Below are 25,203 nucleotides of genomic sequence, written 5' to 3'. Positions count from 1 at the left end.
GACGTGTCTTTATCAAAGTGAATAAATGCAAACCTTTCTTTGAGATGCTACGTGCCGCCTCGATTCTCAATCGAACAGAGGGACACTTCAAAGTAGTCTTGGCCTTTGATGGAAAATTAGAAAGACAGATTAGGAAGATGAGCCTGAAAGCAGGAGAGCTTTTTCCGGTTCATCACCGGGCGATAGGAAAGGTTAATCATCGGTCTCGATGTGACAAAAAACAACAGAGCTTTAAGGCAGATGTGTTTTTAAGAGCAGGCAGAAGAAAGGCATGCCTGAGATAAATCGGTCTCTGTACTGTATCAGAAAACTAAGAATTGTCAGTAGAATACACTTTTAATTCAGGTGTATGTGTACCCTTTGATTGTTGTGGAGCAAATTCCAAAGTGAAGAAGCCCCCATACATCGGGTCTCCATGTCTTTACTGTCCAAACAGCTCAGCAACACCTTCATGGCTTTGTCTGAAAATAGAAGACGGCATCAGAAGTAAGATAGGAATCAACATACTGCAAGAAACTAACACATCTGTTTCAACCAAAATGAAAGAAAGAAAATATCCAAACACAGAAAAACAATCTTCACAAAGATCCACCACACTTCTCCTTTCTTTCTTTGTTCCTAACAGACACATTAATTTCTCTTTGTTTCATCAGTTTCACAATCAAGTTTGAAAATGTTGTGCTATCACATAATGTTCACAAAACATACACAGGAAATCTGATCTTTCCACAGGAAACCAAATGGTATGTCTCATGACGCCCACCTGCTCCTACACCTCCCACCTGCAGCTCAAACTGTGTGAGGGGACACAATGTGCCACTTCCTCTTCTGTCTTCATCTACGTATCTTAGATCATCAACCTTCATGCATGCCTGTGTTTGCTCTGTGCTCCAGAAGAGAAAGTGATGCAGAGATATGAACTTGTATATTTACTGTACTCATCCAGCAGATACAGTCACATCTCTGAGCAGCTGATTTATATCAGTCAAATATTTACTTCCTGATAAAAAAGAATATGTAGCTCTTCTTTTGCAGGTATCTTTTGCCCAGCTTCTTTACAAGTATCTTGTTGTAAAATAAGACAACACATTTATTTGTTGGAGGCATTCAAAGGCAACAACATACTTCTAGACTATAATTTCAAATGCTTGATTGATGGGAGTGTTTATCTACTGTGGGTCTGGTCTGTAAATTGAATGCAGAGTTTGATCGCTCTCCTGTTAGCTTGGACAAAGATATGCCTCTGGGAAACATGGCCAACTTGTTTGTATTTCTGATGGAGTGATAGCAATAAATGATCGGCCGAGACCTCCTTCTCTGTGTGCTGCATTGTTTACAGTTGAACTTAAGAGGCGACTAAGTATTTATGTCAAAGGCAGATTAAAATGTCTGTAAAGTAAATTCCATCATTCGTATTGTTGTTTACATACACCGGAAGAGCACCTGCTCATCTGTTTTCGGTGAGTCTCAGCTTCACTGTTAAAGCTAGGGTTGGTAGTCACGGAAAACTAGCATGAATTTGAATGTAGCATTTCCTCAGGACTCCGTCTAACCCCTCCCCCCATTCCCCTCGGAGCTCCTCCAAAACGACGCCCCCGCTCACATGCACGAGTGCCGCTGATTTACGAACATATGATGGTGACTGATTCAAAACCGGTCCTCAGCACATCGTTTGTGTTTTGCACTACGTCAACTCATGTCTCACCAAGCGGCAAACTCCGGTCTCAAGCGATGAAGCCAATGCAGAAGTGTTATAAACTGCAATACATCGAAAATCGGCTTGAGGCTGGCTGCAGAAACACTGGAAACCACATAGATATGAATGGGAAAAAGACTAGCTTTGCAGTATTAATAAACATGTTTACAGCCTGGTTCAAAAAACGGCTTGGCCCTACAAAGCTGATCTCTCTATCGGCACACACTGTACGGGGGTGAATTTTTTTCTAACGTGACGGTTCAAAAGATATTAAGATTACGAGTTTTGCCCAAATAAGGACATGACTGACGTGACTCCCGGTCGGGAACACACAGCCATTGGCTAAGAGGCTCAGACTACGTCACACTCTGCCTAGTTGAGTTCCGCTTTACCAATATGGCTGCTGCCGTCGATTTGCTTCAAAACAGCTCTCAGGAACAGATGGGTGACCTCACGGATACTACGTCCATATTTTATACAGTCTATGTGTCTCACTCAACGGTAAGAAAACATCGAAACATTATCATAGTGAAAGTTAAAAACACAAACAAACATGAAATGTACGCGCAGGAGGCGGGCAGAACGGCAGGATGGGATTTGGTTGGTTTCATAATTTGGCTCCTGATGGCAGGGATTGGTTGGTGTTTTCCCAGGTTTACTCCGGCTGTAGGCGGCTTTTTTTCACTCTTTTTAAAGAACACATTATGTATTGATTGCCATCAGGGCATAAAGATCATTTTAACCAGTATAACAAAAAGTGTATCTAAATCTGACTACCAATCCCAGCTTTTATAGTAAGTTCCACAGAGGCTTCAATCTGACTTGCTTCTGTCGAATGATCCCCAAAAAAGGAAACAATTAGCGGATCTTGAATTTGCCGAAATAACGAAATCAAGATGCAGATTTTTAAAAAGTAAATATGAAAACAGTTCTATCCTAACAGGAAGACAAAACAACTTGTATAATGTTTATACAAGGTTGGATCGATCATTTCTAATCGCTGATTGGCTCCCAGAACACAGTATCAAGCACAGAAATCGCTCAAGTTTAAAGTTTTGTTTTTGCACTTGCAATCATCTGTTTATAAAAATAAATAAATGGTCATAACGTCACCGTCTGTAATAGCCAGGATGTCACTACAGCAGACTGAGCTCTGCCTGCTTTTATTCTGTTTTTGCTGCATACATCAAAGTCTCCTGATGCATGATTGGTCAATACTGCTCTGATTATAAATATAATATAAACTGAAACCAGAGCACTTTCCATTCCATATTAAAATACAGACACACAGGAGCTTCTCTCCGTAAGAGAGCATGAAAAAAGGAGATGTAGGGTAATATGCAGCCCAAATAAACTGATCCTTTAGATTTTTGTATTTTCTATTGTTTTCTGCAGTTCAAACATTTTAAAATCCATATATGAGATTCTAAATTTTGACCCTTGCTCTCACTGCATACCGTTGGCAAGTACATGTGGCTTGTTGGCAGGACAGGAGCAGAGGTTGTGAAGGGTGAGCAGAGCGTGGCGCCGTTGCTGTGCCAGGTCTGCCAGCAGTTCCAGAGCTCCAGTCACCCTAAGGATACTCAGCTGGCCATCTTCCATGAACGAGAGATTAACTATCAGCCTCAGCCACAGGCCCAGCAGGCTCCCACTGCCACAACTTACAGATGTGGCCTTCACACCACTCGCCTTCGGCATTGGCACCGACAGGAACGCTTGGAGGAAGTTATTCTGAGAATGACAGACAAGGAGGCAGACGTGATGGAGTTAATACAAGAGTTTGAGAGACTTGTGAACAGATCATTAAGAGCTGCTCCTAAGTTTAGAATATGTTTCCCCAGCCAGCTCAGCGTGAATGTGAGGGCGAGATTTTGGACAGCTTAAGTGTAAGAGAAGCTTATGTCATTTATAGCTGGAGCCATGTTCTTTTTTTCATTCTGTCACACTTGAGTTTTCATATCTCACTTGAGTTTCATTTATAAAGCTTGGGACTTTGATTTTCAGAGCCAGTTAAACCGACTTCAAGGAAACTGTTGAAAGAGAGCAGGCTCAATAAGAAATATACAGTAAGTCACATTCTGGGGAATATTACTCTCATTTTTTACTGCCCTCTGTCAATATGAATCATCCTGTGGCAATGTATTAGTGTCTTCCTCTACATCTTGTTGACCGTATCGTGCACACTGTGTACCAGGTTTGTACCTTTTGCAGGAGGCCTCTGCAGTCTCTGGATGTAGCGAGGTTAGCCAACAGGGAGAAGGCAAGCTTCTGGACTTGGCTGTTATCTGGGGCGACCCCTGAGGCCAGCTTCATGATGCAGTGCATCAGGGAGTTGCTCAGGGTGCCTTTAGAGCCTGGTGCAGCACCAGGACCACCTCCACAGAGGGAACTGCATGCTGAAAAGAAAAAAAGTACAACCACAAATACTTTAACCACATTTTATTTTTTATAAAACTGAAAGTGAGCTCAGGATGTAGCTGCTTTATCACACAGGAAAGTCAAATAGAAAAATAGTGCAATGCTCAGCAAAATGCTTCTTTCTTGTTGTTTTTGGAGACACTTGCTTCTTTCTGTTTACCATAAAGCTAACTAGCTTAGCAGCCAGTAGCCACAAAAACAAAGACTGACCTGCTGGGCTGCACGGCTGTCTGCTCACAATACCCAAACATCTCTGCACGGCTGCATGCACCGCTTGTTTTGCTGAACAAGCTGTCTAGACAAATGACAGCCATGATGAAGAAGAGCAGCCTTCTTGCTCAGACAGGATGAACTGCACCTTAAAGACCGGGCTGCCAAACGTCTTAAACTGGTGTTCAAAATGTGTTTTGAAGCAGCAGCCGAGGCCTCACATGTGAAGTCAGAATGCTTTAGAGAACATAGCTGAAGGATGTTTTATCTCTGAACTGTCTCTTAATCATCATTCACTATGAAAGCTTTGACTAATGATGAAAACAAGCGTTTCTTTACACTGAGAAGGAAAGACATTATTTAGCCCGAGGTGATAGCTGCAATTTATTCTACTTCAACACCATTCAGGAATGTAAACACAAATTTATAACATACAAATAAGAGAGGCGAATAGAAATATCTCTGTTGGCAGCACACTTCCCACACTTTAACTGACGGGGCTAATTGCTGCAGTCGTAGATTACATACAAATTGAATACAAATTTGAAAAGACATAGTCTGACACTGATTGATGCTGCTTGTTAGAGAACATGACAGCTTGTTGGTTATGTTAATCTTGGATGGGTAACATACAGCAACAGGCATGCACTGATGGTAGCCTCAGGTTATCTCAACACCTGTCAAAAAGGCTGGTCTTTCAGTGAACTGACAAGGGAGCTCTGCTTCATAATGGATCTCCTCCTCTGATGAGAGTCAAAGGCGGTCCCACTGCTGCCACAGATCTCTTTCATTCATTTGTATTGGATTGATTATTTCACAGAGGTGTTAAAAAAAAAATACTTCTAATACTTCTTCTCTCTGTCTGTCTGTTGGAGCAAGTTTTGGGGCTGCTACAAAAATATCTGTGAAAATATGTGTGGCACAGACAAAAACAACAATCTAACTTGAACTAGCAGTACAAACAAAGCCTTGGATGAAGGAGGCAGACTGGAGATGAAACATTCACAGGAAATGTAGCGGTCTCTGGAGACGCAATGGTAGCCTGAGGGTGGATGGTGTAATACTAAGCCTGGCTGCATGCAGCCCCAACACAACCTGCTGTTCAGTTAACCTTTAGGGAAATACTGTGCCTGACTTCACTGATTTCTGGTTCCTCACAGCTTGAGCATACGAGGGGTCTAAAGCGAGTGAGTTTAGATCAGAGCACACACACCCACTGAGGATCTGGTGCCAATCAAACAGAGACACACAGAAAGACACAGACGCGTTGCACATGAAACTTCCTCTCCTTTTCACTGATGAAACTGATTTCCATTGCACAACTACACCAGACACACACAGACACATCAAAGGCACCATGAGCCGTTTATCAAAGTCAAATTTCCCCACTGTTTCCTCCCCATGAATCTTGCCTTTTCTCCACTCAACAAGCTTTTTTTCTGAAAGTCTTTTGCTGTTCTAAATTCAACATACACAGCTCCTACATTTTGCACGATAGAATACCAAACTGTCAGGCAACACAGAGACGCTCTGTGCTCCCCCACATCGTCTCCAACTGGTCTGACACTTGGTGCCATACATACAGTGTGACAGCCATGCAGCCTGACCCCTGATCATGACACTGTGCCCATTGTGGCTGGCAGGCAAACAGTCGTACAGTGAGACACAATGTTGTTCAGCGGTCATTTGGGAGGACAATAGGGCTCATAGTGTGAAGCGTGTGTGACTCAGTAGGACTGCTAACTGCAGACGGAGGCGACAGGCAGGCACGGGCCAGGCACAGTGCCTGCACAAACACATAAGACATACAGGCAGACCCACACACACAAACAGACCTGTGGTGCAGTTGGCCGTGTAGACGCACAGAAGCTCCAGCACCGCCTCCATGGTGGGGTCATCCAATAGGAGCCAAGGCCAGAGAGCATAGAGTGCCAGTGTCAGGCGAGCATCTGTGGCCACCGACTACACAGACACACAAATAAAAATGGATTACACATGCACATGCTTGGAGTAGCACACTTAAAAAGTAATAAAATACATTAGAGAAACCCTGATTTATACAAGAGCACAAACACAGATGGCAGTAATCAACATAAATTGCTTCAGTGTTTTTCTAAGGGTGCAGGAGACACACACAGGGAGCAGAATAATCGCGGGGTAAACATGCCTCCCTGGCTGCTTAGTCCAAGGTAACCACCAGTGACTAAAAGGCCACTTAGAAAATGAGAACCAGCTAATATGCACCATAAGTAATGTCATTACAGGGTTTAAGAAGCTAAACTTGCTGACATGTTAGCAGGACTGTGCACATTAAGTTGCATCTCATTTACAGGCTCAGCGTTGGTACTCTGAGGTTCCATTAAAAAACAATTAGCAGCGGGGAATTAAAAGGCAAGACATAGAGGCTCACTTTGCATTCATCGTTGCGATAAAGAGCGCTCCGCAGGATCTCAACAGTCAGCTTGATTTCCTTTAAATAGCTTTCTTCCTGGTAATATAGAAAGACAAAACACAGAGCAATATGTTCAAAGGTTGGAGACGAGGACACTCTTTGCAACTACAGAGAAGGAAGGGGATGTACTGCTGAGAACTACGACAGATATTCAGAATATTTATCCAGAAACTCCTTCATGATGAATTCAGGGTTTTATTCCACCAAATGGAAAGAAAACATAGGCAGCTCTGAACTGCTGAGACTGGAAAGTTCCACACAGTCTCTGCTCACCTTTTTGCGGTGAGCGGCTTTACCAGGTCGGACGGACTCCAGGTGGAGCTGGGAGTGAGTTTGCTTCATCTGCTCCACACAGCTGTCAATAAGACCAGCTGTAAATTAAAAATAACATAGACAGAGGTCAGAAGGGACCGGATATGACTTTTAATTGAAGCTATCAACAGAAACAAAATAACCTTGTATTAATCGCTGCCAAAAAAATGTATTTTTGTCAACATGAAGGCCAAGTCTGACTTATAATGGGGAAAGAAGAGATGTCATATTATATCCAGATTGAAAATGTAGAGAGAGCTGGATATTTATGCCAAAATATTTATATGAATATCATCCACAACCTGTAAATAATAATGGTGAGGTCATCTACCATGACTTGTAGTTGTATCTGTGATATCTTGGGAGAAAAGTGCGCTGACTTGCTCTGTAAGTGACTGCATGTCATGTTTTCCATGTTTTTGGCTAGCTAACAGGATTGGTAGCAAATTCTTTTTTGTTAACTGACAGTATTTTCAGCTCACACATACATGCACGCTAATAGTATTTTTAGATAAAGTTTTAATGCTAGCTTATAAAATTGTTAGCTAACAGTTATGTGCTAGCTAACAACATTGTAAGCTAATCGTTTTGTGCTAACTTACAGTATTTTAGCTAACAGTTACATGCTAGCTAGCAGTATTTTTACATAATTTTTTTTGCTGGCTTCTAAAATTGTTAGCTAACACTTGGCTAACATTAACACAAATATTTAGTGTTTTTAGATAATGTTTGAATGCTAGCATATAGTATTGTTAAAAATTAGTCAAAAAATTGACTAGCTAACAGTATTCGTAGCTAAAAGCTTTTATGCTTACTTAAAGTATTTTCAGCTAACAGGTATATGCGTGCTAGCAGTGTCTTTAGAGAAATTTTTTTGCGAGCTTATAGAACTGTTAGCCAACAGTTTTTTGCCATCTGGCAGTATTGGTGGCTAACAGATTTTTGCTAACTTACAGTGTTATAGCTAACAGTGACATGCTAGCTAAACTGTTAGCTAGGAACTCACGTAATTCCAAACATATTTTGTAATCCTTTTAGCCTTAATCTTAGCAAAAAAAGGGTTAAATGCTAAAGTGAGCTGATGCCTGGTGGTAACTTGTACTCAAATATTTTGTCCCACTTTTTTTCTATTTGTTATCTAGTTCCTGATCCATTGGGGAGTAGTGGTGGATTTAAGACTTATCAGGTCTCTATTCATCGGATCTTCAAACTTCCTACTCAGGAGTACGACATAATAAAAGCACTAGAGCGTCACAACCTGAGCGTGACATCAGAGGGAAATTGCCGCCATGTGAATTTAGTTAATAGTGCTGTTTTAAGTTAAAGCTGCTCTTGTTAAAAATGGTGGTCTGCTGGGTTTGGAGAAAAGGTCATAATACCCATCGGTACTCATCGCTGAATGAAGTAATTTGAGACTATTGCGAAATCTCTACATTTTCCAATGCCTTTGTATCAAGCAATTTTATCATTCCCCTTGTTTCCCTTATGACAGACCAATCATAGCTAATCTCCAATCCTCTGTCCTGATTGGTTAAGGGGCAGCCCCTACTACGTCCTCTGATTGGTTATGAGTCCAGCACTATCATGACTGCACATGCCGATCTGTGTTGGGGGGCTAAGAGGAAATCTGGTTGGGAGGGATAGTGTTGACATTCGAAATCCCTCTCTCTGAACAGATGTTTCCTCTGTGACTACCAACAGCAGCTTTAAGCATGGGTCTCTGAAAATAGTAGTTTGAAAAAAAGAATGCTTTTCCTTTTACGGTAAAGAATATATTTTTGGCTGATGCAAAGAATCCATCACATGATGTGTCTTATGGGTACCCTCCAGACAAGCTGGTGACCCACTTACATTCCTCAAAGAGGATCTAACAGGTGACAGTCTGACTGCAGCCTGAGGTTTGGGGTTTTACCTTTGGTTGCGTGGTTTTGAGCGGTAGGGCTGCAGGCTAACAGTGTCATCAGGGTTCTGGCTGTCAGCTTCTTTAAAGGGTCCTGAAGGGTCCTCTTCTCAAAACTCTGGCATCAGCAGTCAAGAAGGAACACAATGTTCAGTCAGTCCACATAATCACACTCCTGAAAGTTAGCATCAAAGTCTTCGATCGCCTTGAGCACATACACTACCGTATATAAAAAGCAATCAAGTGTAGTCAGCATGAACTCCCACTGTGCAGCAAGGTCTAGACAGAGTACCACATGCTCCTCCCACATCGACACGTACCTGCAGCAGCAGTTCACACAGCTGGCTGGCTGAGGGGCCATTCACAACTTCAGACAAAGCTGAAGCAGGTTTAGAGTCAGTGACATCTACGCCCTGACTCTTTGTCTCTTCGGTGAAGATTGCACAGAGAAACTGCAGAGCCACGGAGTGAAGAAGAGGATCTAGGAGCTTCTCATTCACACACACTGAAAGTGTTCCTGCAAGCACATACACACACGAAGGGAAAATAAGAAAGACTAAGTTTGGAGGAGAAGACTTTTCTTTTAATGAATGACACAGCAACACTTACTGAATCACAGCATGACAAAATGGCAAATTCATAGTTTAAACCCCCTGACAGCTTGATATTTGTCTGAGAACACACTCATCATTTGAATGTGTATGCAGACACCAAGATATCATCAACATGTACACAAGACATAAATACACAGACAAAGGCTCGGCATTCATCTTTCACTGGACTCATCAGATTCCCCTGCTGCGCCATTAATCACAGAGGAAGATGAGAGGGAGGAGTGGAGGTAGTTTAAGGACAGGATGTAATTATCCTATCCTAGCATCTGTTCAGGGAAGTTAATACACACAGTAATGATGCAATGATGTGTGTTAATACGAGGGAGTTTTTTGGAGCGAGAATTAAAAATGCAAAATTAAACCTAAAATGCTAATCCTGATTATTTAGTGAGTTAGTCTAATCAGCATAATTATCCTAATCATGATTATCAGCCTTTATGATGAGAAAAAAATGACTTCACAGCCCGATTTCATCATGTTTCATGATCTGCACTCTTCCTCCTCAGCGGGATGTTTAAATTAAATGAAGCACCTGAATGTCTCCGAAAGACAACCGTCTATTTTTGAGAATTGAGAGAAATGATCCATAATGGATGCAGCCGCCTACATCACAATAATTAATTAAGTCACTCTTACACACACACTGACAGTGCAGAGTGTCTCTGTACCTGCAAATGTCCGCCAGCGTCTCCCCAGTGCAGCAGAGACAGATGGGTACGACGCTGAGCTGTCCCTCCTCACCAGAGTAGCCAGGAGCATAAACACGTCTGCCCAGCACACACACACTGCGTCCCGGGTACCTGCATCTGAAGAAGGAGAGAGTGAGTCACTAATTTTATGACACGAGACAGCCACAAAGCCACACTGCAGAACACACTGTGAGGAGGGTTGGATAAATGTCAGGGTAAGTCTTGCATTAGTAGCATCGTTAAAGGGTTTTTTCAGAAAACCAAAATGAGGACGTAAATCCAAATTATTAACAAAGCAGTCGTTTGTTCAGGGTGGGGAGCTCTAAAGCTTTTATCATGTACTGCTTATTTTTAACAGGTTTTCAATTATGGTATTGTGGGACGTCATTCCATCATACTATAATCATAGACCAACTAAAGAGACACTTGAGTGTGAAAATCTGGAGCATTATTTCACCATGTTTTTAAGTATAACCGCATGTTTGACAACCCATTTGTTATGTACGGTATAACAGAAACTTATGTTGTTACTTTGCAGCTCCTTGTGTGTTTCAACATCCCTCACCAGTCTCCTCCTCTTGTCTCCTTATCTCTGCAGCTATTAACCACGTACATTAAGTTTTGTGCTCTCCAAATAAATTGAGAGTAAAATCAAAAATATCCTCCATGTTTGTACTGACTGCTATTGGAAACAGTTTTTGCCACATTGTCAACAGGAAGAGGTGAAATCATAAACTTTATAAATGTGGATTGATTTGATGTAAAGTGTGAGATCTGGTTGTCCCTGTTGTTGCTCTTGCTATTCAGAATGAATAACTCTTGTTAAAGGGTGTGGACCAATCAGAATCAAGTACTCATAAAAGCCCAGTGATTAGCATGAAAGCTGGGTAATAACTTTAGAGTCAAACTACCCATCAATTATATTAGTATTCAGCCACTTCCTAGCTCACTGTACTGTTATCCACTAAGTTTCTGAAGGCTAACAGGGTCATGTACAGAGGGGCAACCATGGTCGGCATGGCTCCACTTTTGGAATCTGTTTAGTTTCCACTAGTGCCGCCAAAATCCTTCACTATGATGTCAGAGGTGGGACTCAAGTTACGTGTTAACTATTTAGGTTGTGTCAAAGTTATTTTTAGTTTTGTCAACTAACTACAAGTTTATGTGATGTTCACACTAAATGTAAATAAAACATTTGGGCAAGTGAATTACATGTAAAGTCAATGTAAAGAGGGGTAGACGCAAGTTCTTGTCCAGTGGCATGGATGGCGTGAATTGGGCTATTTGCACGGATGACTTGAATTTGCGACAAGCTCAACTCTCCACTTGATTCATTCCCATCTTTCGTGAGAACTCCAGCGAATCATTCGCACCACGACAGCGAATCAGCTTGCAGATACTGACAATCCATGGCGTATGATGTGACAAACAGATTGTCGGTGGTTCATTCATTGGGAAAATGTATGACAAATTGATTGTATCTCTGTGCGGCTTCCCAAAACTCTATGACACTACCTGTTTTTTATGAGAACAGTAATAAACAGGAGCTCTTTGAGGGAAGTGAGTGGGGAGGTCAAATTATCTGGTAAGTTGTGAAAACCTTTGCCCGTCACTTGATTCCAGCTAAAAGTTGTACTAGCAAGTCAGCACTGCCCACTTTAGCATAAATGGCTTCACCTTGCAATGTAGTCAAGCTCAACCTTGTTTGAAGTCAACAGACTGGATTGGTCTCCTCTTGGATTATTCACGTCTTTGGGTACACATAAATGGTGCAAGTTTTCACGCAAATTAAGCGAGTAACACAAAACATTCTGGAGTTCGTATTCATGCAAATAAAGGTATTGTTTGAGTTTTGTGTGAACGCAGCAATATAGTTTTAGTTGTTTATACTTTCATCTTAGCACTTTTCCTTTTGTTAGCACTTTAAATAGTGACTTAGGACACAGGAAAAAAAGCTCAAAAAGTGAATATACCGTGTCTCTGTTGTGTTACTTTTTAAAGTATATAAAGTATAAGTCAGTGCCTCAGTTGGGCCAGCGTAAAAAGACTCCTGTAAATATGATCAACGGAATAACACTGAACAACAATTAAACACCTTATTTTCTAGAACTGATAACTTTGACTTGAATTGAACTGAAGGTTCTGACCTAGTCCTTTGGTATCCAGCATGAGCACTGCCACGAGTGTAGCCACCAGCTGCTTCAGGAAGTCCATCTGTCCAATCAGCTCCTGGCTTACCACAACACATGACTGCAGCAGTTTGCAGAAGCTAGACAGGAACTGAAGTAACGTGACAAGCTAGAAACACGCAGAGAGAAGAAGTCTGTGAGGATTAACCACAAGAGCATACAAACACATCACACAGATTTATGGAGCCGCCGAGGTTAAAGAAAAGGAGAAACGGATGTATACAGAGAATAAGTTATTCAGATGAGAGCTAATATTCCAAGCCTGCAAAACAATGCTTTGAGTTTAAGCTGGTTGAGTATTCCACCCACGCTGAAATCTGGAGGTGCCCTCAGACAACCTCGCGCTGTACTGAAGCAGGCACTGCACTGTACCAACCCACGTTTTTTTTGTGGTAAGTCATACTAACAAAATAAAAGTTGAAAAACTCTTTAGAACTGTCTATCAGAGTGTTTCTCACCTGGCTCTTGATGTCTTCTCTCTCTCCTGGAAGGATGTTGGGTGTCTTCAGCTCGCTCAGACATTTCTCGATAGGCTCGATATTCACCAGACTGAAGAAGAAAAGAACGATGAAAAATGTGCACGTTTGTACGAAGAAACTGGAGATCAGGGCAATAATTAACTATAATTCTCTAAGGATCCATAATACAAACAAATTTATTCACTGCACCCGAACAAAGGTCTGATCATTTTAATGACAGGTCAAACAATTAATAACTTATTACTTTAATTAGTGTAAAACTTGGTGTACGAGACGCACGTTTAATACCTTTAGTGTCATCTAAAAAGTGAGCTGCATCCTATGCACCTGCCCAACCAGTACACCAGTATACAATAAAAAGAGGTATTTTAAGGTGCTGCTGTATTTTACCTAAAAGATGAAGCTCAGAGAAGCAAGTGACTGCTTCAATGTGCAGAGCATGCTGGACACATAGCGAGGAGGACCAGTCTAGCGGCACCAGCAACAGCTTTTTTCCCTCTTTGGGTTTTAATCATGCATTTAAAGGCAACAGTCGAATACTAAATCAACCATATGGAGAGCTGGTTTGATTGAAAAGACTCCTCAATTTAAAATAGAGGGGGCGGAGCAAGTCCATCCTCATACATCATTAACCATACTGTAGGCTGACCTCAACTACTGTGGTGATATCTGGCAGCACGGTGATAACAGATGGAGTTAGATAGAGCTACACATCCACACAGGACCTGCACATTGCTGAACACAATGAAAGTCATTGTGGAAAGGGACAGTGTCCAACTTTTTCCCTCTCAGAGCCTCCCAAAAACAGACTCCATCTTATATAACGGTGCAACCTCAACAGGACTTTATCCTCACTCTATTATTTATACACTAGTTAAGAATTGTACTTGAAAACTGTTACTTTTGACCAAATCTTCATCATGTCATAAAATCATTCCCAAACTGTATAATTATACAACTCAGTCCAAACCTTGAAATATCTGGTATAGGTAAGAAAAGTGGAAAACATAAGGAGTTTTGAATATTTCCAAGGAAGGATGGAGAAGAAGATGTCGAGCACAATGGAGCCCAAACTTTTCAACTAATGTTTTTTTCATTTCACTACTGAAAACAGACATCATAGGAGTGAATCAGAATCAGAATCAGAAATACTTAATTTATCCTGGGGGGGAAATTCAGTTGTTACAGAATGCTCTCATACACAGTATGAAAAAAGTCAGAATATTAATAGAAAGAAGGAATAAAATAAGATATAAATACGAATAAAATGATATAATTTTGATTAATAATAAGTATATACAGAAGCGCAGAATAGTTAGAGTTTGCTTTGTACAAAAGCACTGGGAATGAAGGTACTATATAGAGGATGTTGAAGTGGCAGGAATATTGCACAGTGTATTGCACAGTCATTGCCGATTTCAATGGTAGCAGTTATTGTCCACTATGAGAGATAAATCACTACCATATTTTCTGGAAGTACCCGTCATAGAGCTTCTTTGGCAGAGTGTCCATGACATTATAAAAAAGACATTTGAAGGTTACACTCTTTTAGGGTTTATAGGTGACATTTTGCTCAATGGGTGGAGTATAAAAGAAAGGAAAGGAGATACGTCATTAAGCAAAGAAGCTGTCACAAGAATAAAGTGTAACCCCGCCCACTTTTCATGACTGGATATAAATAAACAAATAAATAAATAAATAACAAGCAAAATATCTGTAAAGGCTGTGATTTTCCTTCAAAATCAAAAGTGAAATTTCACTAGATTTGGACAAACTGGCCCGAGTAATTTTAAACCTTCAGCCAGATTGTATCTGATTTAATAAAGAGAACGAGTTAAAGCATCACCTAGTTTTTGTGACCCTTGCATCAAGAAAATTGTTCACTACTTTATTAGTTGTTCTTTTCCTTTTCCTCAACCTTCTGTAGAATCTAAAAAGAAAGCTTCCCATGATCATTAGAATAATTGCAGCTTATTGTGAAATAAAAGAAAAAAGTCTGTATAAAGGCCCAACTTTAAAAAAGTAGAAATTATTATGTTCATTTATTTTTGTTTGTTTAAATACACACAATGCTGTCAGACTGAATGTGTGTATGTAAGTAGGATACTCCTCCCACATTTTTTATATATAATCTAAACATGAGACTGTAACTGAGCCTGTCTATAAAAAGAAAAGATTAAGATTAAGAAAGTATCCAGATCATAAGATAAAGAGAAGATAAGATAAGATAACCGTTCCTGTGTTTTCTCCATGATTAACACATCAGAGGTGCTTTGTGTGTGCGTGTGACCTCCTACCTGGCCAGCGCCTGGAGGAGCTGGTTGTGTCGCACAGCAGTGAGGGTGAAATCTGGCAGGAGGGCCAGCAGGTTAGCCAGCAGGCCGCAGTGGGCCGCCATGAGTTCAGGAGTTACCATGACAACGGGTTCCACGGCCGAGGGCTCGCCCTGTCGGGAGTCTTGGGAAGCGGCTGAGTCGCTGGTGTCTGTGTCGCTCTGGCCTGTCACACACATCAATAGAGAGCTAATGGAGACACCTCCGCACTGCACTGTGTGAATCAGGTCTGTGTGTGACCAAAAAGCTCATAACACTGCTCGCCTGCTTTAACTTTACACATCAGATGAAACATGATGACACAAATATGAGGAATGGTTTGAGTTTAAAACGGTCTGTGATCACAGCGAGGGTCACTGCTTCTACAGGAAAACAAAGTGAAGACAAGCTAATCCACGCTCTGTTAATCTCACTGTAAATACATGACACACAAATCAGACACACTCTGTATTCCTCTCTGTGGTACCTTGAGCTGTCAGTCGGCTGGCCGGTATTTCTTCTGGGAAGCTCAAAGGGGAGGGACTCTTAGGGGTGTGTGGGCCTGAACCTCTGATCTGTGAACAACAACACAAAGACATGAGGATTCAAAGCAGCTCTATATTTCCAACATAAAAGTATGTGTGTATTTTCTGACCACTGTGCTCGAAGTGGAGAGGGAGCTGGACGGTCTGCTGGAGTTGGCCGTGGGCGCTGGTGGGTCACATCTCCAAAACCACAAAGAATTCTCTGAGTCTAGATGAGCACAGTGACACATAAACCCACAACAGTGCCATCACCTCTGACTCACATCAACTCATGCACACTAAACTAAACTCACCAATCGAACTGCTCCCCTGAGAGCCCGGCCCTTTGGTGTTGCCACCACGGAGCTGCAGGTGGTAGGTGTACCTGCCTCGGTAACAACAAGCAGCACAGACAGCCACATGCTGGAAGTACTGACAGTGGTAGAGCAGAGCCTGGAGCGCTGGAAGACCCACCAGAGACACACCGGACACCTCATCGTGGACACATGGGTGCTGGGAGACAGGGGAGGTCATGTGAGACAGATCCAAAGAGATCAGGGCATATCGTAGTGTTGACTTTTTAACAAAACAAAACAAAACAAAAGAAGAGAATAGACTGTTGTGGTAGGGAGTAAAATGATTACTCAATTAGATTGTCAAGAAAGAGAAAAGAGAAAAACACAATAGAAAGAGAAGAGACTAGAGGAAAAAAAAGATTTGAAGAGAGAGCTGTGAAAGGGGATTATGAATGTGAGCATGCAGTTATATGAGTGTTGGTGTTTATAAGCATGTTATAGTTTGATAAGTAGTACAAGGTATTGAAATATGGACGCTAGAAAGCTTGGTGGAGGTTGGAGCTGTAGGTACCAACAGGGTGGTATTTGTCAGGCCAGACTCTGAAAAGGCAGCACCCAGACCCTTGGGAGGAGACTTGCAATTTACAGAGCCAAGCCAGATTCAGGTGCATACATTTGAGGGGGCCACCAGACCCAAGGAAGGTGGTGCACATGGTATGATTGATGATGAGACAGCTGTTATGTATGCAAAAAACAGATGGGGTGGCAGAGGAGATTCCAGTTTTATGTGATGAAAAGCAAGTTCTTTAATGTTTGTGTGTGTTGGTGTGTTTGTGCGTTGACTTTTTATTAAAAAACAGCAAAAAGAGAAGAGGTTAGAAAAGGAAAACACAAGAGGCGATGAGATTAAAAGTGGCTGTGCTTCCCTTCTTTGAACCCCAAAAGCTCTATAATGAATGATCAAGTTTTTAAAATGATGCACAGTGAATCTTAGCTCAGGCTAAGACAGGGTTAACAGTGAGTAATATTGAGGTTGTGTTAAAACATATTTTATCTATAGCCACATATTGTTTCAGTTTTGAATCTTTAATCCCCTATGTGGTGAGTTCCAGGTCAAACTGTGTTGTTTTAAAATAAGATATGAATAAAATAAAATAAAAAACAATAAAATAAAATAATAAAGTATATACAGAAGCGCAGAATAGTTAGAATTACCTATGTACAAAAGCTCTGGGAATGAAGGAGCTATATATACAAGGATGTTAACGTGGCAAGGATATTGCACTGTGTAAAGACGATGGTGTTTTGACAGAGATTTAGCATTCTTATTTTCCTGGGGGCTAGCACAGCCTCAAAACCAGCAAACGCCCCTCTCTGAGCCCCGCAGAGTTTAAGTAAGGTATTGGTTTGGGAGGAACAGAAAGGGGAGAGACACAAAGTGAAGGAGAGAGAGAGATAGAGAAAACATTCATGGTCTATAAAAGCTTTTTAACTAGCTGGCAGAGCTGCTGACCTGCCAGTGGGAGTCCTTGGCCTCCTCCGCGTTGGCAGGCATGGGCATCACCAGCAAATTCTGCAGGATAAATGCAGCCTGGACACACAAAGCAGATACAAAAAGAGTGGTGCACACACCGGGTCAAGTCAGACTGCATCAGCAACAGTGCCATCTGCCTGTTTAGGACTGGTAGTGCACAGAAGTCCAGCTACATTTACTGACCACAGTCTATCCTGCTGTCCAAGTTTTGATACAGAAAAACAAAAACATGTTTAGTTAAAAATGATACAATATGTTGGGTTATCTTCTCTATACCAAAATAAACAGTCAACAGCTCCTAATACTTCACTCAGGACTCTTCAGAGGAAGTTTTTCAATTCTGAACAGTAGTTGTTGTAACATGGTACCTCTCTGCGGACCATGCTGCTCTCCTGCTGATCCAGGAGGATGTTGAGCAGCGTCCCCCACAGTCCTCCGCTGATGTTCTGACAGCTGGCACACAGAGCCTGGCACCCGCTGGGCACTGAGGACAGAGCTGCACCCAAACCTAAACTGGCACACCTCACCTGATATGAGAGAGGGGACGAGGATTGAAGAAAATAAGAGACCTAAAGTAAGCATTTCAAACACTTGGATGTTTTAATGTCATGGGAAGTATATTAAGACTTTTTAAATGTGGACTTGCTGCTGATTCATAAGAACAGCATTAAACTGATGATGGCAGAGTCTACCTTGTCAGACTGACTCGTGTTGGAACTTATTTTTGGAGACAGACAGAGAATTTGGTGCGACTTGCTGTCATACGCTTCTTTTTCTCTGAAAGTTCTTCTGCAGCTCTTGTGGGTTTCATTTGTCCCAAAAGTCAAGGAACTTGAAACTCAATTTTCTGACAGAGAAAGTTATTGAAGTAGAGCTGAAGAAGGAGCTTTGAGCAGCTTCATATTAAAGACTAAAGTATGTGTTTGGGTGTTTATGTATAAATACAAATGAAGACAGATTGTACCTCTTGATCTCTGTCCACCCAGAGTGGGATAAGCCAGGCCAGGCCGAGCTGAGAGGCGCTCGCTTCCTCAGCAGCTGCTTCATTCCCCAAAGACCACTGGGATATGAAGTCCTGATGAAGACACAAAGGGGAAGAAAACACCATCTAGGTTACTATTATTTTAAAAATCCACAACAGACTAGCATTTGAAATAGGTTGGACAATAATTTTTAAATAGTACACAGTATGTAGTCCAGCTGGTGAGGGTGCAGACTCTCTGCAGATAATTGTTTTATTGTATAAGAACAGCATCAGAAGTGAAGCATACATGTGTATTCAAACCAAAGCCTGATCTGGAGCTGAACATGCAGGGTTGAAAAACGTGCAGCAGAAAACATGATGCTGTGCACTTTGACTTGACAGGAAGTTAGCATCAAAAATACATAGTTATTGATCCATTACTGTTCCTATGCCAATAAATGTCTCAACTTCAATCTTTTTTTGAATAAACAACCTTTTTTTTTTTTCATTTGTAACCATTGACCGTATGCAAATATGGATGGCGTGCCTCCATATCCTCCTAGAAAAGTAAAGCCAGAATAAAGTCATGATAAGCACTGACATGGGCACTAAAAGCACATTTTGGAGCTAAAGCATGTGTAGAGGCAACCTGGTTGGTGCAGCCACGGTAGTGACGACCCCTTCTGCTAACCCAAACATATTTACCTGAACAGTGAGAAGTCAAAGATCCCTAGAGTGGGTACAGTCCACAGCAAAGCTGATTCTTGTTTCAGTTTGACACAGACACTCACGTTCGGGAAAGTTCAATGACTATGTTTGTGTTGTTTCCCCTTCATACTCTACTTTGTTAATCCAGTAAAGAAGACAGCAGGAGCCCAGGTCGTTATTGCAAATGAGAATTGGTTCTCAATTAACTCACCTGGTTAAATAAAGGTTAAAAAAAAAAAAAAAAGGAGCCCATATTGGTCAACAGAGCTGTCTATCATGATATCACTTCCTTTTTTTTTTTTTTTAAAGCCTCTGGGAACATGACTTGGAATATTTTAAATTCATATAGAATATCAAAATTGAATGTAATATTAAGCCTCAACAAAAATCTGAGAGAAAATAAACATCCATAACTATGAATCAACCATAGCTCAAGTAAACCGCAGCTCAATGTTTCCCACCACAGTTAGGAAAATAGAAGAATGACTGGAATAAAAAAAATTGAATAAAGTTCAGTTCTTATATTCTATATATATATATAATAGTATGTACGTACAACAATGAATATCATAGTTAGAAAGTTTTTGTTCATTTGGGTTACCAGAGGCTTTAACACCAAATAGCTAATCTAAAGTAAATTTCTTTAAAATATTAATATTTGCATATGAATTAGTATGATAAAAACTGTCATGACAGAGACTATGTGTTTGAGAAATATTAATGTGACATGTATTAAAGTTTGATTGACTCATGTCCTATTTGTTACAAAGGATGAGGTGAGATTTATATCCCATACTGCAGCCAGTCACCAGGGGGAGCTCTTAGTATTGGCTTCACTTTCTAGGAGTGGTGGTGTCTTCCATGTCCTCATACAGTTTATGCTTCCAACATCCTGCAGAGCATGAGTCATCATCACTTATTCCTGGCGTCACATTGATTGATTCACTGAACCTTTACGAACCATACACTGATGGCACTTGCCTTGTCTTTGTTCTCAGCAAGCATCTCATGGGACAGCTGAAGCAAACAGATGACGGCGTTCTTAGTCACACCTTTCCCCATGAAGGAGAGGGAGTTGCCTCCCCACTCCACATAAAACGATGAGATCACCTGCATGAAGGAAACATGGGATATCAGTTTACTGGTGTTATAAGAAGATGCTGCCGTCTTCTGGTTCTTTGTCATATGTGTGTATCTCTGAGTTACTGATTGCTGAGTGCTTGTCATGCAACTCACTGCATCCAGATAAAGGCTAAATACAACTGAGACTAATTATTCTGCTTTATTTGCCATCAGGACGTGGGACTGCTCTGAGGAGCTAATGAAGAGAGAGAGAGGAGCTCAAGGCCGGCCGAGCTTTAGGGCCCTACAGTGCTGAGAGCGTCAGGTAAGAGGTGGGTCAGAGGGCGGGGAGGATGGGGGTTAGACAGTGTTAGGTATCTGATTGTTTGATGGAAGTAGTCACCAGAGAGCAGAACTGAAAAGGAAATTAACCTTCATGTAATCTTAATACAAGTCCATGAAAGCAGACTGTTAAAACAAACACAATGAATAAAGATAGGTATTGTGTGGATTCCTCAGGGGTCTCCATTCCCAATCAGAAATAAAAGTTAGGACACCTCTGTGCTGAGGACTGCTGCGCAAGCTGGTCCGCACTGTGTTGGGCTATTGTTTTACGGACTGCTGAACAAGTGAACAGATGGAAAAGGCAAGGTTGATTAATCTCATCAGCATCTTCTCAGTGTGGCATATCTAATCAATGAGATTTTTACCTTTTGCGATTCATGTCCCGTAACCATATCCTGCTCCATTTTAATTAATTCCTCAGAAAGCACTGAGCTTCGCCTTTTATTCATTTCTGTTGGCAGTCTTGGCTCTGATGAGAGGGTAGGAGGCATGCATATGCCCTTACAACACATGAACATATGCACAGAGCAGACACAGGACATTGCTCACACATGCTCACACACCTCTAGAAGCCCACTGAGATACTTGGTGCACAGGGACACAGGCTCCAGGTCGGGGCAGTGGGAGCTCCAGCCAGGCTGGGCAGTCAGGCTGACCATGCCCTGCAGTGTCCTCTCCAGGCTGGGAAGGCCGTAGAAACGTGGGGCGTCGGACACCCGCAGGCACTGAAGCAAACGGAGTGCCAGCTGGCTCTTGAAGGGGCCTGCTAGTGCCAGACAGAGCCTGGACAGAAAGGAGAGGACAGAGTGAGGAGGAGTGAGAAATACACAAAGCAGACAGACAGGAGGGCGGTCAGGAGGCGGAGAAGAGCAGGAACAAAAATCTATATGATGCTGATGAAGAGCTTTACCAGAGGTTTGTCATTTTGTGTGTTAGCTGACACATCTTATGTTCAAACCACAAACTAAACAATGTTTCTATCAAAAATGAACCAGAAAAAAAAAACACATCCCTGAAGTCAAAGAAAATCTTGTAACGTCTTTTCCTCCAGATGATGTTCAGCATTTTTCAATTAGGAAGCAAAACAGCATTATCCAAGAGTTCATGCACCTTTCCAGTGCACTTACAGTAAGAATTCACTGTACCCGCATTCATTTTTACTCATGATTTCATCAGGAAGGCAGAGATTCCATGGCATATTGTGAACAGAAGAAATGTGTCTCTGCATCCTTGAATTATACCTGTAGTTGGTGCAGAATTAGAGCTTCACTTGATGCTAGAAAAGCAGAAAAAATGTTCCACTTTTCTGGTGCAATATTTACAAAAATGTGCTCATCTTTCAGCATTAGCAAGAATTATAGACAACGGTTTCATCTAAAGTCAATATTCAGTAAAATGTTGATGAGATATCTCTCATCAGGACTGATAATCAATCCTACCTGTCAGTGGTGTTGGTCACTCGGAGGAGTAAGATGTTAAAGAAGCTGGTGAGCTCTCTCTGCAGTCTCTGGCTGATGTGGTTCTTCAGCTCCTCCTGCTCCCCTGGGCTTTGAGTCGAGGTCTGGGTCTCCACACCAAGCAGCAAATTAAGAAGCGATGCAGCCTCCTGGATGGATGTTTTATAAACAGACAGCAGCACATATTAACTGAATACTATTTGAGTCTAATTTAAACAAGATAATGCTTCTTAGCTCTTCTCGTTTTACTTCATACATCTTTCTAATGGATTCTGTTTTAATGACATTTATTACCAGCTTTCTTACTAATTACTCGGCTGTGTTAAATACTTGATTCTGATTGGTCAAAGTCCCATAACAACAGGAATAAATCTTCAGTAGCAAAGGCGACGCCAGCTTCAACCGAATCACACAGGTTATATCAAAACAATTAGCAGAAAGGACTCTGACACATTTCACCTCAAACTGTTGACACTGTGGCAAAAACATTTCAGCTCAACACCAAGACGCATTCTTCAATTCTATTCTGTGCTCTCATTTAAATCATTACTTGAAACATACTTCTATCAGAAAGTATTTTCTGACTTCATTTGATCAAAAGTGTCTTGCACAGGGTCCTGTTTCTATTTCATTAATTGTTTTTATGATTTACAATTGTATTGCTTTTTATAATTTTTTTTGCAAAATTCATATATTTACAGAATTTCACAAATGCACAAAACTGAAAAAAATGGTGTATCTGCTTCAATCAACATACAGGAAAAAGGAAAATGAATTGACAAACAATTACAATTGCAACAAAATAATGCTAATGAAAATAAACAAATAGACACAAAATAGATTTTTTTAAAAGAAAAAAGAGAAAAACAAAAAAAATATATATATACATATTTATTTATGCATTTTTTAATTTAAAGCTCTTGTGTTTTTATGGTTTTTTTTAATAGTAATGTTACATGCACTAATTGTATGGCCCTTTAAAATGTTAAGGATTTTGCACCTGTCCTTTGATGCATTGTTAAACACTTTGTAGTGCAGTTTTTGAAAAGCTCTGTAAACAAAGATTATTATTATTATTTCATTATTAATTTTGTATCCTCTCCTGCAATTTAGGCAACAGCATCAGAGCTGGTGAGATCATCTCTAAGCTGCTGATCTCCACAAAGTCTCTTAAAGACTTCAGAAGAGGTAGAGATAACAGCAACAATATTCAAAGCTGAGACATTTGCCTCATTAATGATTAAAGGTGAGTCAACATCAACATTCATGCCGTCCCCTATTAACCTTGCGTGAGGTCCCCATCATTGGAAATGTTCACTTTAAAGTGATTGTTCACAAATAAGCCAGGTAGGTAAGCAGCATAATGTATAGTGAGCAGGTGGTAATGTGAACTAGAATCTGTTCAGGGTGAGACAAGGACCCTTTAGCTCTAACCCTAACCCCCTGCTCACCCTGTCTGGATTCTAAGTCACAAAGCCACCCGCTCAGTACTCACTATACATTATCCCTCACATGAATGTGTTCACCTTTAATGCTTCCAACACTCAGACGGTATGCAAGATATGAATTTAGCCACCACAACAACACTCGGTCTGTGGACTCCTTTTTTGAACTTTTACATTTTGGCCATTGGAATCTTATTTTGACCATATATTGAAAAGAGGGCGGAGCCTGAGAGAAGTTAGGGGTTAGAAACATAGACTGTATAAGTATTGGACATAGTATCCGTGACATCATCCATCTGTTTTGAATCCAATCGGCGGCGGCAGCCATATTGGAAATGTTGAACTCAACCTAACTGCTGTCGAGCGAGTGTGAGGTAAAGAGGCTGGATTTCAGTCTCCAAGCCAACAGCAAAATCTTAATATCTTTGAAATTGCAGCGTTATGAAAAAATTCACCCCCCTGTACAGTGTGTGCTGATTGAGAAATGAGCTATCCAGACTACACTTGTCTTTTGTACCAGGCTGTAAACATGTTTATTTCTGCTGTAAAGATTGCTTTTTTTGAATTGGTGTGTATGTGGTTTCCAGTACCTCCTGAGCCAGATGCAGTTTTCAACACTTCCACATTGGCGTCAATTCTCGCGACTGGAGGTTTCCGCTTGGTTAGAAACCACCATATTATAAGCTATTAAAACTGTTAGCTTTGCTGGCAATCAGCTGTAATTACACTAATTCTGATAAGTAAAAAAGAAAAAAACACACTCAAATATGAAGAAAATGAAAAGCTGACATGATAAAAAGTCAGTGAACAGTACTTCCTAGATATCAGCACATCTCGTTTTCCTCATAGAGTAATGATTTTTTACCCAATTCAAACAAACTGAACCACAGAGGAGAAACACTGTTGGACAGCAACATTTCAACAAGCACAGCCCTCATAATGCCCCCATGTTTCCCTGCTAAACCCAAATTCAAGAGTGCCAAATATGCAGAACTTCTTCTTGAGCAGTGTACATGAAGAAGATAGTTAATGGGAGAGAAGAGAACGACAGATGTTCCTGAAACAGCTCAGTAATTACAGAAAAGTCGGAGCAGAGAAGAGCTGTTCACCCCTACCAGGCATTCAATCTGAGTCTGCTTTAGCTGCCAGGGGAGGGCTTATTGTTTACACACACATTAATGAGAAAGCCAAGGTGAGACTGATTAAATCCTAAAAGTAGCTCTCCCTGCTAAAACATTGTGGTTATTCTTCTCCTCAGGCAAACACATGACTCCAACTTTGTGTTAAGAGCCCAGGAAATAATCTGTGCCGCAGGTTCGAGGTGTTACGCTGTGATACTATTTTCAAGTCGTTATGAGAGAGTAATATGTTTGGGTTGTCTGGCGGTGTGTGATTTATTCTAGCTTTGATTACAGGTATATAACCCTCTGTGTCGGAGTGGAGAGACTCTAACTAGATTACTAGCCGACAGAGATGCAAACACACATCATTTACATGTGCATACACACACAAAGGCTGGCTTCAAATAAGAACACATCAAGAGGAAACATATAGATGTGATGGCTTTAGCTTGATCTCTGGTGACTACAGGATCCAC

The 25,203-nt window shown here is 41.1% G+C and overlaps 1 protein-coding gene across 2 annotated transcripts in view; it reads right to left on the bottom strand.

Moving 5' to 3' along the window:
* The window catches only part of rttn (rotatin), a 47,775-nt gene that overhangs the window by 213 nt on the left and 22,359 nt on the right, over positions 1-25,203 (bottom strand). The window contains exons 27-49 of one of the 2 annotated variants that reach the window (XM_034707047.1): positions 22,144-22,310; positions 21,268-21,487; positions 20,279-20,407; positions 19,113-19,148; positions 18,590-18,700; positions 17,994-18,152; positions 17,605-17,682; positions 16,110-16,308; positions 15,927-16,024; positions 15,759-15,846; positions 15,257-15,458; positions 12,939-13,029; positions 12,439-12,589; positions 10,271-10,408; positions 9,309-9,505; positions 9,001-9,106; positions 7,050-7,147; positions 6,735-6,812; positions 6,160-6,286; positions 3,899-4,092; positions 3,154-3,427; positions 358-461; positions 34-103 (exon numbers count right to left, since the gene is read on the bottom strand). In XM_034707047.1, the coding sequence (XP_034562938.1) occupies positions 34-103; positions 358-461; positions 3,154-3,427; positions 3,899-4,092; positions 6,160-6,286; positions 6,735-6,812; positions 7,050-7,147; positions 9,001-9,106; positions 9,309-9,505; positions 10,271-10,408; positions 12,439-12,589; positions 12,939-13,029; positions 15,257-15,458; positions 15,759-15,846; positions 15,927-16,024; positions 16,110-16,308; positions 17,605-17,682; positions 17,994-18,152; positions 18,590-18,700; positions 19,113-19,148; positions 20,279-20,407; positions 21,268-21,487; positions 22,144-22,310 (3,115 nt within the window). The remainder of the gene's footprint in view (positions 1-33; positions 104-357; positions 462-3,153; positions 3,428-3,898; positions 4,093-6,159; positions 6,287-6,734; positions 6,813-7,049; positions 7,148-9,000; positions 9,107-9,308; positions 9,506-10,270; positions 10,409-12,438; positions 12,590-12,938; positions 13,030-15,256; positions 15,459-15,758; positions 15,847-15,926; positions 16,025-16,109; positions 16,309-17,604; positions 17,683-17,993; positions 18,153-18,589; positions 18,701-19,112; positions 19,149-20,278; positions 20,408-21,267; positions 21,488-22,143; positions 22,311-25,203) is intronic. The other variant, XM_034707048.1, reaches the window with a different exon arrangement.

The sequence above is a fragment of the Notolabrus celidotus genome, chromosome 17 (genome assembly GCF_009762535.1).
Source record: "Notolabrus celidotus isolate fNotCel1 chromosome 17, fNotCel1.pri, whole genome shotgun sequence".
Classification (NCBI taxonomy): Eukaryota; Metazoa; Chordata; class Actinopteri; order Labriformes; family Labridae; genus Notolabrus; species Notolabrus celidotus.
This window is presented reverse-complemented; position numbering and strand designations above follow the sequence as displayed.